Here is a 15,443-nt window from a genome sequence, read left to right as displayed (position 1 = left end):
GTAGATGTTTCAGCATGGAGAACAATTTTTTTTATAAACGATAAAGGGACAGATTTTAGAAAATTACCCTACGATTGAAGATGCGCGATAAAATAATCTAGCATCGCGTGCAAAGTCCACCGTCATCAGTGGTTTGTGGTGATACGAACGTAACCGTTCGTTGACTGGGCCTAAGGGTAACCAACATTAGCCACCCACACCAACCGCCATACATGTTAGCTACATTCCCTTCGTACGCTTATATGCGTTCCATGCGTGCTTCGTGGTCAGTAATGGTTTACACAGTCCAATGAACACACACACACATACAAATACAGAGTAAGTGATTGATACTGTGAAAATGTGCCTTAAGATTCTCACTATACATATAAGCTTAATACTTGGGTTGAATGTGTGCTCTACCGATTTCCTGAACACTGAACGCTGGTCATGTCGGTAAGTTCAAGGTGCAAGGTTATGTGTGATGTACGACGTCCAGGCATGAGTATTTCCTGATTGGAAGATCTTCTCAGTATTCGTAGATCTTCTGCTGACTATATAACTCTTTGCGCTACGGGCACGTGCGCGGTTGCACGGATGAGAAATGGTCCCTACGCTACATGTCGAGAGGTCAGTGGTCAAAAGAATTTTGCTGAAATAACGAAACGTGCGAGTATACGTGAGAAAAACATTTTTTAAACATTGTTTATTGATCAATTTAATACTCTGCTTCTGCTTTTTATATAGCGCTTGTGACATAAAAAATTATATAATCAAACATGTACTTTTAAAGATATTGGAACTTATCAAGAAAATGGTAATTTGAATATACATTTGACAATGCTTAAAGCATCCAAATAGCACACAACATTTGGCCACAATATTGCTAATATTGCCTAACAATGTTTGGGAAAAATTTAAGCAATATTCTCTAAAGATAAATGTAATCAATGTTCCGGGCATCAATACGAAAAATGAAAAAAGGTATATTCTACCGTGTTAAACAAAAACTTACGTAAGTGACATTGTCGCTTAAGCTGATTTTGGTTCATTTTACTACTGAAATAACGACCAAAACAACAATGTCACTTACGTAAGTTTTTGTTTAACACGGCAGTATTCTAATAATAAAATGAAATATTTTATCTTCAATACTAATGATTGTAAATTAACATGGGTCTTTTGAACTGGATTAAACCCAATGATTCTCGCATTTCTGATTTTTGTGCTCAAAAGTGTTCTTTGAGATTTGAATCGTAAATAAATTTTTTTTGAAATCGTATAACAAGCTAATTTGATATGAGCGCCAAATTTTAAAAATTAAATCATATTTTGAATAAAACTCCTTTATTGTGGAGAGTTAATGAATTTTTTTTTGAAATTCATTCAAGAGTGTAAAAAACATAAAAAGAACATTTTAAATCGTAATTTTTTGTATACCAAATTGTTGCCACAATGGATCCGCCATTTTGAATTTTTTAAAGCTGACACCGGATTCATCATATAAGGAGCGGACAGCCCAAGGTGACAGTTCTGAATTTGCAATTCTTTTTGACAACTTTGTGGTAGTTGATTATAAATCCAGTCATTAGGCAGTATACTAATATAATATAATAAATATAATTGCAGGCTTGAGAGATAGTAACGAAAGAAAAACAGAAGTTGTGACATAATCTGAATAGCAGAAATTTTACTTATTTAAATTTAAAGAGAATGGTGAAATTTTGAAATGCATTTTGTATAATATTTTTCTTCTGAAGATATCTTTTTGTCCTTCCTTCAACTTAATGGGAATAAGTACGTGGCATCTCTGATCGGCTACGTCATTGAAAACTCAGCAAGGTCCATTGTGAGAAAGCACAATACAAGAAAGTCAGTCTATCGTTTGAAAAACGTTTACTGGAGTGGTGCATTTTCATGTAGTCTCGTGTGCGCTTACACATAATACGCTTTGTGAGCTTCGATATGGACCATTTGGATACGTACTTCTAAGTCGACGAACAGCATTTCCTTTGGCAAACGAGAACACACAAAGACTCGAGATACCAGTCACCTAGAGGTTTTCATTTCCTGTAGGGGTTAAACGTTATTTTTCTTCAACGACTTTATATTTCAATATGAATATTCGACATCGTCCCACTGCACCATTCAGCTATTGACCCATTCGTTCTTAACAATTTTGTTTACCTTTTTTTACACAAGATGACTTTATAATGTTTCACATTTCGAAGAATTTCGAACAAAAAAATTATTCTATGGATTTTAAAATTTTAGTAAATAATTTATCATTTTATTGTAAAATTAAAAAGAAATAAATCACGGAATTAGTATGCGAAACAAAAATTTTTGTAAAGAATTCTCTGTAGGAATTTATATAGTATCATTTGCACCCATTTAGAAACCAGTAAAGGTAAATTGATCCTATTTTCTGGCATTGATTCTGTAAAAGTCATTTAATGATTCTTTCATTTTATAATGAAGAGAACAAAGAGAAAAGCGAGGAGCATATTTATGCTACTGTTCAGTAAGCAGTATAAGAATCCTGGATTTTCCAACTTGTTTCATATGTGGTAGCATACAAATATGGTGGCATATGGTGGGCTTGTTAGAATATAGGTGCGAGATGTTCATTTATTCACCTTCTATTTCCTTTTAATCTATAAGGAAATATAAAAATATGATTCTGAAATTAGTTGTCTTAAGAAAGCTTTAGAAATTTCGACGGGGATTCCCTTACTGCAAGAGATTTTAATAATAAAATTGGGAGAGATTAGTGGAGACAAGTCTCCTCAGTCATGGTCATCGAAATGGTCGCAGCAATATTGTGTTCTTCTTTACCGGCCTTTTTAATTCTCATTGCCACCACTAGATGGCGCTACTATATTTTTTAAAAATAATTTTAACCGCTTAGAAATTTTATAATAATAAATATCTCAAACAAACTAACATTACTTAGACTATAAAACAATACAATCAAATAACGCTTAAAACTAATACTTAAACCTAAAACACAGAAAATATAATAAAATAATGATCACATTAGTACAGTCGAATCTCCCATAAGTTAACTTCCCATAAGTTAATTTTCCCCTATCACGTACCCCCTCTATCTAAAAAAAACTTTAGTCATTACACATACGCATAGTGGTGCCAAGATGGCTGACACATAAATAAACATAACCACTACCTAGAATAAAAACATTCGATTCATGTTTAAAAGAATTTCCTTTTAATTTAATTGAATTTTGTTTTTTTTAATTTAATTTAATTATTAAATAATTGTTTCACTGATGTAGCTGCATCATTTACGAATATTAATTCCTTAATAATATTTCCAATTTACTCAAATAATATTTTATCATAAATAAAATTCCGTCCATGATTTATAAAATTAATAAAAGTAGTAAAAAGAATAATACAAGTATGTACCGACAATGCTTTTCACAATCAACTAAACCTATATTAAATTAAATATTCAAACATTTCTAATAACTCATTTACTTCACAAGACTTCAAACATATATTTTGAAATTGACCGCCATGCGCAATAGGTCACTGCGCAACTATTTCTCTTTACGCGGCAATTCTCTCATAAGTTAACCCCCCACCAGAATTAACTTATGGGAGATTCGACTGTAGTGAGTATGGTAATTTATGTTTAATTTTGAATGGTGCTGTTTCTTTAGTATATAAAATAAAATTCTCTAAAGCTTTGGCCTTCCGTATTTGATTATTATAGAAATTATATGTGAATTTATAAATTGTATCCTGAATATCTACTATTTGTAAAATATTTTTAATTGTTATATTTTTTAAGTTTGGACAAACATTAGCGATTCTTCTAAGTAGCTTATTTTCAAAAGATATTATTTTCAGAGTATTTGCACCACTCCAGACAGGAATAGCATAAAGTAATACTGGTTTAATCAGACTACTTTATTTTTGGAACTAAATTTACTTTTTCTATTTCTAAGACTGTACAATAGTCCAATGATTTTTTGGGCCCCTGTACAAGCTTTAGAAATATGATCCTTATAGTTTCATCTCCGGTCCATCGTTAGACCAAGATATTTAATACTGTCCGACATTTTAATATCTTCCTTATCTACCTTGACTTTTATTTTATCTTTCCTTATCTTGTCTACTAAAAATTATAAATTCTGTTTTGCTTGCGTTGATTTTAAACTTCCATCTATGGTAGTACCTCATAAGTATATTCAGATGTCTTTGTATATACTCAGTTGCTTTATATTTTTTTTTCAAGAAGTGGAAAAAATAGCTGTATCATCTGCAAAGATGGATACTCTAGTATCTTTACTTTCAGGAATATCATTCAAATAATAAATGAATAAAACTGGACCTAGGATAGACCCCTGAGGTACTCCCGCCACAATATTTTTGTGCTGCGATTTAGTGCCGTCGTAAACTACATTAAAAGTTCTATTATTTAAATAGCTTATAAGTAATTTAATTATATACATCGGTAAACCAATTTTAGATAGCTTATAAATAAGGCTCCTGTGCCAGACTGAGTCAAATGCCTTTTTAATATCAAAGAAAACAGCTGCTGTGTGCCTGTTTAGGTTAAAATTTGTTGATATTTCATTTGTGACTCTAGCTAATTGCTGAACAGTGCTATGACTTTCTCTAAAGCCGAACTGTTCAGGAATGAGCTTAATATTTTCAGATTCAAAAGTTTTAATTCTATTTAATATTATTTTTTCAAAAAGTTCACTTAGTGTTATTAATAAGCTGATTGGACGATAATTTTGCGGAAAAAGTTTATCTTTACCAGTTTTGTGAATCGCAAGCACACTAGCTGTTTTCCAGTCAGTTGGAAAGTAAAATAGTTTAAAACAAGCGTTAAAAATATAATTTATTTGTACAATGACTTTTTAGGGAAGATTTTTTAAAACTATAATTTGAATACTGTCTGGCCCAGGTGCTTTTTTAGGTGCAACTGTATGCAATATTTTCTTTATTTCTACTGGCGATGATAAATGAATTGACAAAGGATCGAAAACACTGTTTTGTGCTTCGCGATAAGCATTATTTAACATTATATTCGTATTCTTATCTCCGAAGTCACGCGTAAGATGATGCAGTCCCTCGAAAGTCTGCTAATACCTCAACAATTTCTTTTTTATTATAAGTTATTCCCGTAGGTCCATGTAGTTTGACTATGGATCCTGTATGAGATTTAGTAAAAGATTTTGCAGTTTTCCAAATACTGTTATCTCTAACATTAAGGTTTTCTAGTCTTTTATTCCAATCTTTATTATTAAATTTTTTAATTTTGTTTTTAATGAGGTTAGACAATTTATTTTTAATTTTGGAAAAGTAAACTAAATTTGTTTGTTGATATGCTTTACGAATTTTATTGCGTTCGCTTATTAGATCTTTAATTTCTTTGGGGAGAGGAAGCCGAGCCGCTACAATCTTTGGTTTCCTCTTCGGCACCGCGCAATCTACAACACTGTTGATTAATTGAGTTAGGTGATTTATGGAAAGGTCTATTTCATTAAAAGTTTCAAGATTATTATGTACAGTTATGTTATTATTGAGGAAGGATCTAAATTTACTCCAGTCTGCATTTTTATAGTCCAAAAAAGTTTTATTTTTTTGTTGAATTTGTGAATTATTAATTGTTAGTATGATCGGGAGATGATCCGAGTCTAATTCATCTATAGTTTCTATATCTATAACATTATTGATATTTTTGTTGATTGCTATGTCAATGAAACTGGGTAGGGAATTGCAATCATAAGGATATCGCGTGGGGCTGTCCGGATCTATTATTTCTAATAGATTATTTAGTGTGTAATTAAATATAGTTTGACCATTTTTATTACTTTTATTGCAGTGTCAAAGATTGTGCTTTGCGTTGAAGTCACCAATTGCTAAGATTTTATTGTGATTATTAAAAATTTTGTCTAAGTATGTCGATGTTAATTTTTGATTAGGGACATAAAATCTCACGCTGTTTATCGATAATGCCATTGGCATTCCAATGTGCTATTACAATATTTTGTTTATAATCCATTACTAAATTGTAAAATATATTCGTTAAATATGACCGCATGTTCAATTTTATCATTAGTTTTGTCGAGCTCGACTAACAAATTTTTGTCCAATTTTAACATATTTCTTAAACTATATTTTTTTTCTAATACTTTACCAACTTCAGCAAGTTCCAAAAGTAGAGCCGAATCCGTTTGTAATGTTGAGATGGTTTCTTTTTTCCATGCGTTGTTTTCCGGTGTAGGAAGGATTGCTGCCCTATCCTCTGGAGGTATAGTTGAAGATGATGTCGTCGTTTGAGCTGCAGACTTCACAGCCTTCAATGCAGGAAAATTCGTTTTGCCGAGATTCGGCGGTGTGTTATGATGTTGGTCAGGCCTTTGACTACGTCTAGTAGCCTCTCGGAGTTTAAAAATTTTTTCAATACGATCCTGATATTTTGGGCATCCCCTAAAGTTTGCCGTGTGACTTCCTTCACAGTTGGCGCATTTGGCTCCTATGTCTTTGGTCTTTGTACAATCCTTTGTTAAGTGTCCTTGTCCACATTTAACACATTTTGGTGAGTTGAAACAGTTATTTGTACCGTGTCAAAATTGTTGGCAATTATAACATTGCGTAACTCCACTGGGATTTCTGTAGTCTTCCCAAGTGATTCTAGTATAACAAATAGTTCTCAGTCTTTTTAACAGTTGTAGTTTAGGTCCTCGCATCGTGTTGTCGAATGTTACCAAATAAGGTGGATATGTCGCTTCTTATTTTTATCATGCTGACTCGTAGCGGTTCAAACCCACTATCTTTAAGTTCCGTGACAATTTCATCTATGCTGATCTTTGGAAGTCCTTTAATAACTAATTTCTTGAGTTTCTGAGAATTGGCAGTGAATGAATGAAAAGGTATTTTTTCAGCTTTGAGATAAATCAATATGTCCTTGTGATCTTATATTCCTTTTGGATAAATCGTGATTGTAGCAGGAGAGATTTTAATTGACATATTCTTGGTAGTTTTTTTTTTATGTTGTTGTAGATGGTGAGTCTTTTATCCGAAGTGATTGAGGGATCATTGATCACTATAGGAGGTCCTTTTTCTTCCTTTGGAGTATCATCTTCCTTATTCATATCTTTATCGTCAATTTCAAGAGGTTGAAATTTATTGGATGTTGATGCTTGATCATTTCGATTTTGCAGAAAGGAAATTTTCTGCCTGTTTCTTTTCTTTGAGTCGCCATTTTTCTCATCTCCCATGGCTGCAGGAGATATAACACTTGCGAGTTGTGCTCAGTAAGCTTTTGTTGATTGTACTAGGCGGATGCGAGCCAAACACCTTCATCCACAAAGTAGTCGCTTGAAAAATCAAATCACTCAATGGTTGATGTGGACGCCACGAAAGTTCAATCCAGAATCACAATTAATACCAGAATCAATAATGAGAGTTGTTATTTTTTAATTTTCCGCTAAATTAGTCAATTTTCATTTTCTTCGTGAGATGTTTAAATTTAAAAAAAATTACATCAAGCAATAATGAGATTTAATTTTTCCTATCCAATTTGTATCATGTAAAATGTTCTATGATAGTTAAGAACTATCTCTGGATTTGTGGAAAAAGGATATGTTGAAAATATTTAAGAATTTCAGGTTGTTAACACTGCTTAAGAATTTTTATAATTATATAAATATTTTTTAAAATAATTACCATTTTAATACTTAATCCATTTGTCATATAATATAAGGTGATTTCAAATTAAAAATTAAATTTTCATAAAATAAAATGTTATTTCAATGATAATATTATAATCATTAAAATTTAATGCAATAATATTATTAATGCATTTTCATATTATTTTATGAAAATTTAATTTTCAATCTGATTTTAGAGTTAGCATTTTATCACCAAGAGGCGTTAATTTGTATTATTATTATATTAAACAGCAATATTCTTTAATATAATAATCATACTGAAAGACAAACAAATGTTTGCAACGATTTTAATTACAAACGAACTGATTGGCTGTTTCTTATAGAGAAAATAAGAACAGCCAATCAGAAGGTAGGTAGCTGCTGGAAGCACCTTTATTCGAGAAACCTTGGCCTACCTGAAATATATCAAACTTGCACACTCTGACTGTGAATACAAATGGCCACCATTAACTAAATATATCAAACAGACAGTTTATTGTCAAAGAAATTTCTATGTGCAAAAAGCTATAAATAAATAAATATCTTTTTTTATGTATCTTGTTAGAAGTTTTTTTTTATAAAACAGGCTTATTAAACTATCGAATTGAATTTTCAGAATAAAAAAAAATGGACAATTTCTAAGAGAAGAATTCTGATGAGCAAGAAATAATAATATTTGACAGCCGGGGCTCTTCTATAATATTGGATAGTGATGAGAATGAAGGATTCAATGAAATTTTTTTATCATGAAGTAACTGTCGCGATACCAATGAACAAAGATTTCTTCTTCGATTACGATGGAATCAGTGAGGATGACGAAATCAGTGTGAATGATGATGATGATTTTCTTCAAATCCATTTTGATGATGAGGTGGTTAATTTTGTTTTTTGAAATACAATTAAGTGAAAATAATTATAATTTCATTTTTTTGTTACAGATGGCAACCCTTTTAGAGTGTGTGCCAGATGTTGACTTTCTTCTGGAGCAATTTGAACAATTTTAAGCAGAAACATCACCCGATGCACCACAATCCTCACCAGCAAAATTTTAGATATCTCGATTTTTCAGGTGGGAAAATATCAAATTTTCGCGAAAATGTTCTTATTAAACTTTTATAACGTTGGCACTTGTTTTGCCATTCAAATGCGTTAACGAATCTATCATCTCTAGTCTTTTCCATAGTGGAGATGAGTTAATTCTCCGCGATTTTGATAAAATTGTCACATTCTTGGCAAACTTCATTGAATTCATTTACCTCAATTCGTTTCCGCGGGTTTTTTTTATAATTAACCTTTGGCATTTTTACAAACAAAGAAACTTAATTCTATACCTTAAAACGTTTAACAAAAACACTAAAACTAAGAAAAAAAAGATATAATATATACATTTACACCTAAAACAAAAAAGCAAACCTGAAACAAAAGAAAATCTGAAATAAAAGAATAAGTTTTTTCTTATAAAAGTATTAAAAACTGTGGAAAATTTTTCTTGAACTGATACTCTTCTCTCTAGACCATCTATGCCTTACTTGTGAACACAAGATAATGCTGTTGGTGGCTTGCGCTGCCCGCCTTATACCATGTTCCCCACTATGGCGCACCTCACCTCAACCGCTCCCCACTATTTCACAGTCGCGCGCAACTGAACACACCCATCCCTGTGGCTCTGCTGGCAGGCGCGTAAAGCCTGGGGATTCCATGAACTGACCGAATCAAATAAAGTGTGGAACGATCAGGGTGCAACCACTTCTAAGCAAATTCAAATAAAAGCGCCATCATTGGCGCTAAAATTTAAAATGCCCTATTTCTAATTGAGCTTTTTAAGTTTATAATTTTTAGTGGCGCCATCTATTGACGGCAGCCAATAATAATTTGGTCGGTAATTTTAGCGCGAAATTAAAAAAATAACAACTCCCAAGACATTTAAAATTATTTTACAAAATAAAGTAGCGCCATCTAGCGGTGACAATGAGAATTAAGACGGACGGTAAAGAAGAACACAGTATTGCAAGGCAGGTAAAAATGGGTGAGTTACCAAACTGCAAGCCAGTTTAAATTAGCCGCCAAAATAAAGTGGCACCATCTAGTGGCGAAAATTAGAACTAAACCACATTGCAACGAAGGTAAAAAATGTCAGTAAACAGATTCTTCCCTTACCGACCTCGTTCGGTAACTGCGCTAGAACCCATGTTGCTATACTATTATTATTTTTTGATTTCTTAGTTGTTTCAGTTGAAGCAAATGATGACTATCCCCATACTTTTTTAAAACTTTGAGGTTTGAGCAATGTGATGAAAAAAACTAAGTTTAAAACAAAAATTTTTTCTTTTTTTGAAAGGACTTTGCCAAAAAGTTTAAATTTTTAAAAATTTGACAAAAAAAGCGAATTTTTGAAGAAAAATGATTATTTTCGCATCTCATCCATACTGAAAATCCCTGTATACGCACGCTACGTAATCTGCTATACTAACGATATCCATCAAACGAAAAATATAGCAGATATATTTTAGTTCAGTGCTGTAGCTAGAAATTGCATGCTTTATATAAATATTATTACTATTATCTGCCAAAATACATATTTTAGAATTTTAATTTTTTATAATTTACTGAAAAATAAATTTACACTTGAAATAACAATTTTAATCAGCACAAATTTCATTAAACCATTATTGTATTAAACAATAGATATTTTAAATTTTCTAAAAATTTAAATTAAATTTTTTACAACTTAATTTTAATATTTTATAATTTAAAAATTTTTTTAATTTAGCTATTAATCCACCTATTATTAAAATTATATATTTTATTTAAAAAGATTTTAAAAATTTAAGGCATAAAAACATTTTAATAAAAAAAATAAAAAGAGAAATAAAATATAACCTATCTATGTAACAAGGCATATTTTAATATTTGCATTTTGACATTTTTTAAAAATAATTACTATTAAAATTATTATTTATTGTTTTCTAAGTGAAAAACTCAACGAAAACAGTAATTTTTATTGTTTTTTAATATCAAAGGATAGAATTTATACTATGTTAGGTTTTCTAAATTACACATTTTTTTCAATATCAATTGAGCATAAACTTTCTTAATAAAAAAATATATGATATATAAATGGAACAATAAATAAAATGCCAATAATAGATAATAGAATAATTTAATTTATAAAAAAGAAAAACATACTAATATATTCAGAAAACATGTGAATATAGATTTTATTTATTTATCATATTAAAATAATAAATTATGTTAATTTATATTTACCTGAATTAATTACAATTTTATTATTAAATAATGATATTATTTATTTATTAAATAATGAAATAATATAATAGTTACATGAACACAGATTTCTAGCACTTTTTTGTCTAGTTATTAGACATGTGCTGCAGCGCTGCTGCCACGAAAGAAGACGAAAGTATATTTTCTAGAGACACTAGACAGTGCCATTCAAGCAACTGGACAAACGTTGAATCTAGCCAATTTCAAGTTCAACTTGAATGTTTTCTAAGACTGTTGGTCAAGTAACTTTACAGTAATTGTCTAGTTTGTCTAGAATCAGCGTCCACGAGAAAAACTAGCCAGTTACTAGAGTATTTCTAGTGCTTCCATGACAAATTTCTACTAGGGTTGTACAAGAAAGATACTTGTACAAGAAAATGTACATGATCTTTAACAATTTCATTTATAAGTACTTTTACATGAACACGTTCATGTTCTTGCACATGTATACAGTCGAATCTCCCATAAGTTAATTGTGGTGGGGGGTTAACTTATGAGAGAATTGCCGCGTAAGGAGAAATAGTTGCTCAGTGACCATAATTATTATAATTATAATTCAAATAAACTGTATTTTTAAATTTAAATAACGAAAATATATATTTTAACTTCCTATTGAAAAATAAAATAGAATATTGAGATTTTCTGAATTAGTATTTTTTTTAAATTAAAAATCTTTTTTGACAGTTTGTCAAATTCAACATATTTGTGTACATTTAAAATAGTCTCATAGAACACGTTTGTAGACGAGGTTATGTTTATTTATGTGTCAGCCATCTTGGCACCACTATGCGCATGTGTAATGACTAAAGTTTTTTTTAGGTAGAGGGGGTACGTGATAGGGGAAAATTAACTTATGGGAGATTCGACTGTAGTTGTAAAATTTTTTTTTAATAAAATTTGAGATTTTGATAATTTTTAACCACTAAGATTCGTAACTCATGCATGCTAAAAACTATTGCGCAGCTGTAAAGGTTAAAGTAAACTATTGCGCAGCCTTTGAAGTTTTTAATTTTTACTTATACATGAAATTGTACAAGATCATGTATGTACATTTTCTTGTACAAGTATCTTTCTTTTACAAGATCTTACATCAGATCTTGTACAAGATCTCACACATGAACTTGTTCCTAATTCGTATGCATTTTCCTGTACAGGAACTGGTCAGAACTTGTACAAGTTCAGTTGCTGATCCTGTACAGGAAATTGTACAAGATCTTGTACAGGGATTTTTAGTAGGGATACTCCTCCCATACTTTTTCAAAACTTTGAAATTTGAGAAATTTGATGAAAAAAACTAATTTTTTTAAAAAAATAATTTCTTCTTTTATAGAAAGACTTTGACAAAAATTTGAAATTTTTAAAAATTCGACAAAAATTTAATTTTTGAAAAAATAGATAATTTTCGCCTACCATACTCTTCTCATACTTTCATTTTTACGCGGATCGTGCCTAGTCTGGGCCCGACCAGGGTCCGGTCAAATTTTCTGCTCGGATGTGTATGTAGCGAAACTATGTTAGGTTATAGATTTAAGTTTGCGTAAGAATATATGTAGGTAGGAAAGTGTCTCCATGTATCATCTCGACTTCTCGTATACGCCTCCTTTTTATCTTTCGTCTCGCCGTCAGAATTTTTCCGGAACTCGACCGTAACTACTACCTACAATTCAGTAATATCTACTTCTACTTGACCATAGTATAGTATTCCATAGTTCCGGAATTTTTACATATAATTCAGGAATATCTATACTTCAAAAGTTCCGTCTTTTTTCCGAATATAAGGCCGGTAATAATTAAGGTTCTTTGCACAAACCCTCGTTTTCAGTACGATTTCGGGAATTCCTAAGAAACTTTTTTTTTCCGTGTGCTTCTGAGTGTAAAGTATGAAGACTTTCTAAGAGTTAAAGTTTCTCAGAATACGTCTATAGTTGGCTTTCCGAATAACAATGTTATGATTTATCGAATCTGTAAATGCCATTTGGCACCTTACAATTATATAATTCAGATTACTGCAAGATTGCACAATACGATTATCGCAAGATTGCTCAGTAAGCTTGTAACAAGGTTGGTGCACGGTTGCCGAATAACCTAAAATTTTTTTTTTAATTTTTCGTCTAATTTATATATTTTTATTATATAAATTTTATTTTATTTTACTTTATTTAGTTTCAAAGTAAGGTTATTTGGCAATCTTGTCATAATCTTATTGTGCAATCTTGCCTTACACTGCAATCTTTCGTTAAGCTTACCATGCAAGCTTGGGTCAGGTGGGACATTTGAAGCTTTCGACAAGTGTGCCGTTCAAGGTTGGCAATATTGCGCGGCAATCGCTTATGTGCTATCTGGGGTGATTCAACGACTATCAGCAAGTTAACAGTGTGAACTTAAACTCTGAGAACATTTGAAAAATTCTGGGAAATTAGCGGGAAGTTAACAGTATTCACTTCCGAACTTATGGTCGTTAACTTCCTGTTAACTTCCTGCAAAATTCGGTGCTATCTGGGTTGCTTTACTGTAAGAGTTTACTGTTTAATCAATAATAATACATTCACGATAATATAAATGACCACATAAATTATGTTCTTTTAAGAGAATCGCGCCTTTGATCCTTTCATATCACCACGATATTTGGTCATCTCGAAAGGGCAGTCAACCTAATTTACGAGTTCAGGTGTCAGTATTTTTTGAGAGGTTGGAAAAGATGCAACCCATGTAACTAAGAATTTTTTTTCCCTTTGTGAAAATCCTGTATGAAAAGGGTCACAAACGCTAGGAAAATCAGTTCCTAATTTGTCACCGAAGCAGCTACATCCAGTTCTGAATTTGTCACCAAAGATCTCTATCCGTGAAACTATATTTGTTGAACTTAGTTTTATGAAAGTCATATATACTTTCAGACAATTTATGAAGAAGAAACAACTGGTCTATTATTACTCGCAATTTTATGTAATAAAGAATAACAATTTCGGTACAATAATCTACTTTTGGCAAGAATTAGTAAATCTTAGAGTAACCAGAGAAAATCATGAAACTTCAAAATTATTTGGATGTTTTACCCGACTTTTTACATCAAGTTTTAAAGTGCAGTATCGTAAGAATTTCATCTAAACAAATAAGCTAAAAGTTATTGAAAAGAATAATGAACATTTCTATTTCTTTAAATATTCTTCTGCTCTGTTAATAAAACAGCCATAGATAGCACAACATTTTTCAAGTTTGCATCAACTTTGTGACAAATAGTAAAATGTCTTTAAGTGGCAATTTTGCGATGCAAACTTATAGGAAGTTTGCGTCGCAAAGTTAAAGTTAAAACTTATGCGCAAAAGTTTTCTATGCTATATAGGACTGCGCAATAAGTTTTTATGACGTTCTCTAATGTACCAGTAATGTACACTGAAAAAACGTTGATGAACAGGGTTGCTCACAGCATAGAACTGACACGTATAGCAAACCAATACGACACGAAGGTGGAAACAATTCTCTAACTTCATGTTGGCCAACTGTTATTTTACAATAAAATAATTTTCAAAAAATCATTTGATTAAACATTATTATTATTCGAATAAATTTAACCTGAATCCATAATTTTTAACTTCATACTTGCTACGTAGCGATTTGAAGCTACATTCACTTAACAAAAATTTTTAATTACTGACAAGTAACACTACCCGCCATTTTGAATTTTTAAAATCTGACTTCGGATTCGTAATTAGCGACCTCGAAAACCCCCGAGTAATATGTTTTAAGCAAATCTAGTAAATTCCGTATGGAATACTGCTTTTCATCCCTTAAATTGAAAAAGGGTGTTTTCTACCCTTGAAACTCAAAACGGGCCGATATAAAAAAATACGTGTTCAATATTTTTCCATGTTTTAGAAGTGTGCCAAGTTTCATCGAAATCGGTGATTAACTGTTGGGTAGTGTTACTTGTGAGTGACTCAAAAAATTTGACTCAGTTTTACAGATTTAGCACAATTGCATGCACAATTATTTTGCTGGTAAAATTCAAAGATAGAAATTATATTATAAGTACTTTTTAAAGCGGCAAGTATGAAGTTAAAAATTAGGGATTCAAGTTAAATTTATTATAATAACCACAATGTTTAATGAAATAATTTTTTGTAAATTATTTTATTGTAAAATAACAGTTGGCAAACATGAAGTTAGAGAATTGTTTCCACCTTCGTGTCGTATTGGTTTGCTACGTAGATAAAATTTTTTTAGGAAATTGACATGAATTCTATGTCCACGAAGTAGTATAAGGAGACCCCACTGTCCGGGAAAGCTGAAGCCGTTTTCACCGTTTCTCTTACAATTAACAGAGGTGTCGAACCCTAACGGGAAAATTTGATACCTCCGAAATTTCGTCTGCTAAAAGTGACATGAGCGATGTAAACATGGAGAATCTCCATGGATATAAACATGATATAATTATTTATGTTGTGTAAAAACACAGTAACGAAGTAAAATTAGTAACTGCAAGTGAAT

General features: G+C 31.2%; 1 protein-coding gene across 2 annotated transcripts; it reads left to right on the top strand.

The window, feature by feature from the left end:
- The first annotated feature begins 290 nt into the window (after positions 1–290).
- On the top strand, positions 291–10,099 carry LOC127285431 (uncharacterized). 2 transcript variants are annotated; one of them, XR_007843602.1, is made up of 4 exons: positions 291–435; positions 513–609; positions 8,290–8,544; positions 8,612–10,099. XR_007843602.1 is itself a non-coding variant. In XM_051311433.1 (3 exons), exons 1-3 carry the CDS (start codon positions 341–343, stop codon positions 838–840), a joined length of 309 nt encoding a protein of 102 aa, XP_051167390.1. In that variant the 5' UTR covers positions 291–340; the 3' UTR covers positions 841–934. The 2 variants fall into 2 exon arrangements, 1 of the variants encoding a protein (XP_051167390.1); XM_051311433.1 differs by lacking the exons at positions 8,290–8,544; positions 8,612–10,099 and adding an exon at positions 773–934 and having other exon boundaries at positions 513–658.
- Positions 10,100–15,443: the final 5,344 nt, after the last annotated feature.

The sequence above is a fragment of the Leptopilina boulardi genome, unplaced genomic scaffold (genome assembly GCF_019393585.1).
Source record: "Leptopilina boulardi isolate dan_hultmark-lab unplaced genomic scaffold, ZJU_Lbou_2.1 LbouV2_332, whole genome shotgun sequence".
Taxonomy (NCBI): Eukaryota; Metazoa; Arthropoda; class Insecta; order Hymenoptera; family Figitidae; genus Leptopilina; species Leptopilina boulardi.
This window is presented reverse-complemented; position numbering and strand designations above follow the sequence as displayed.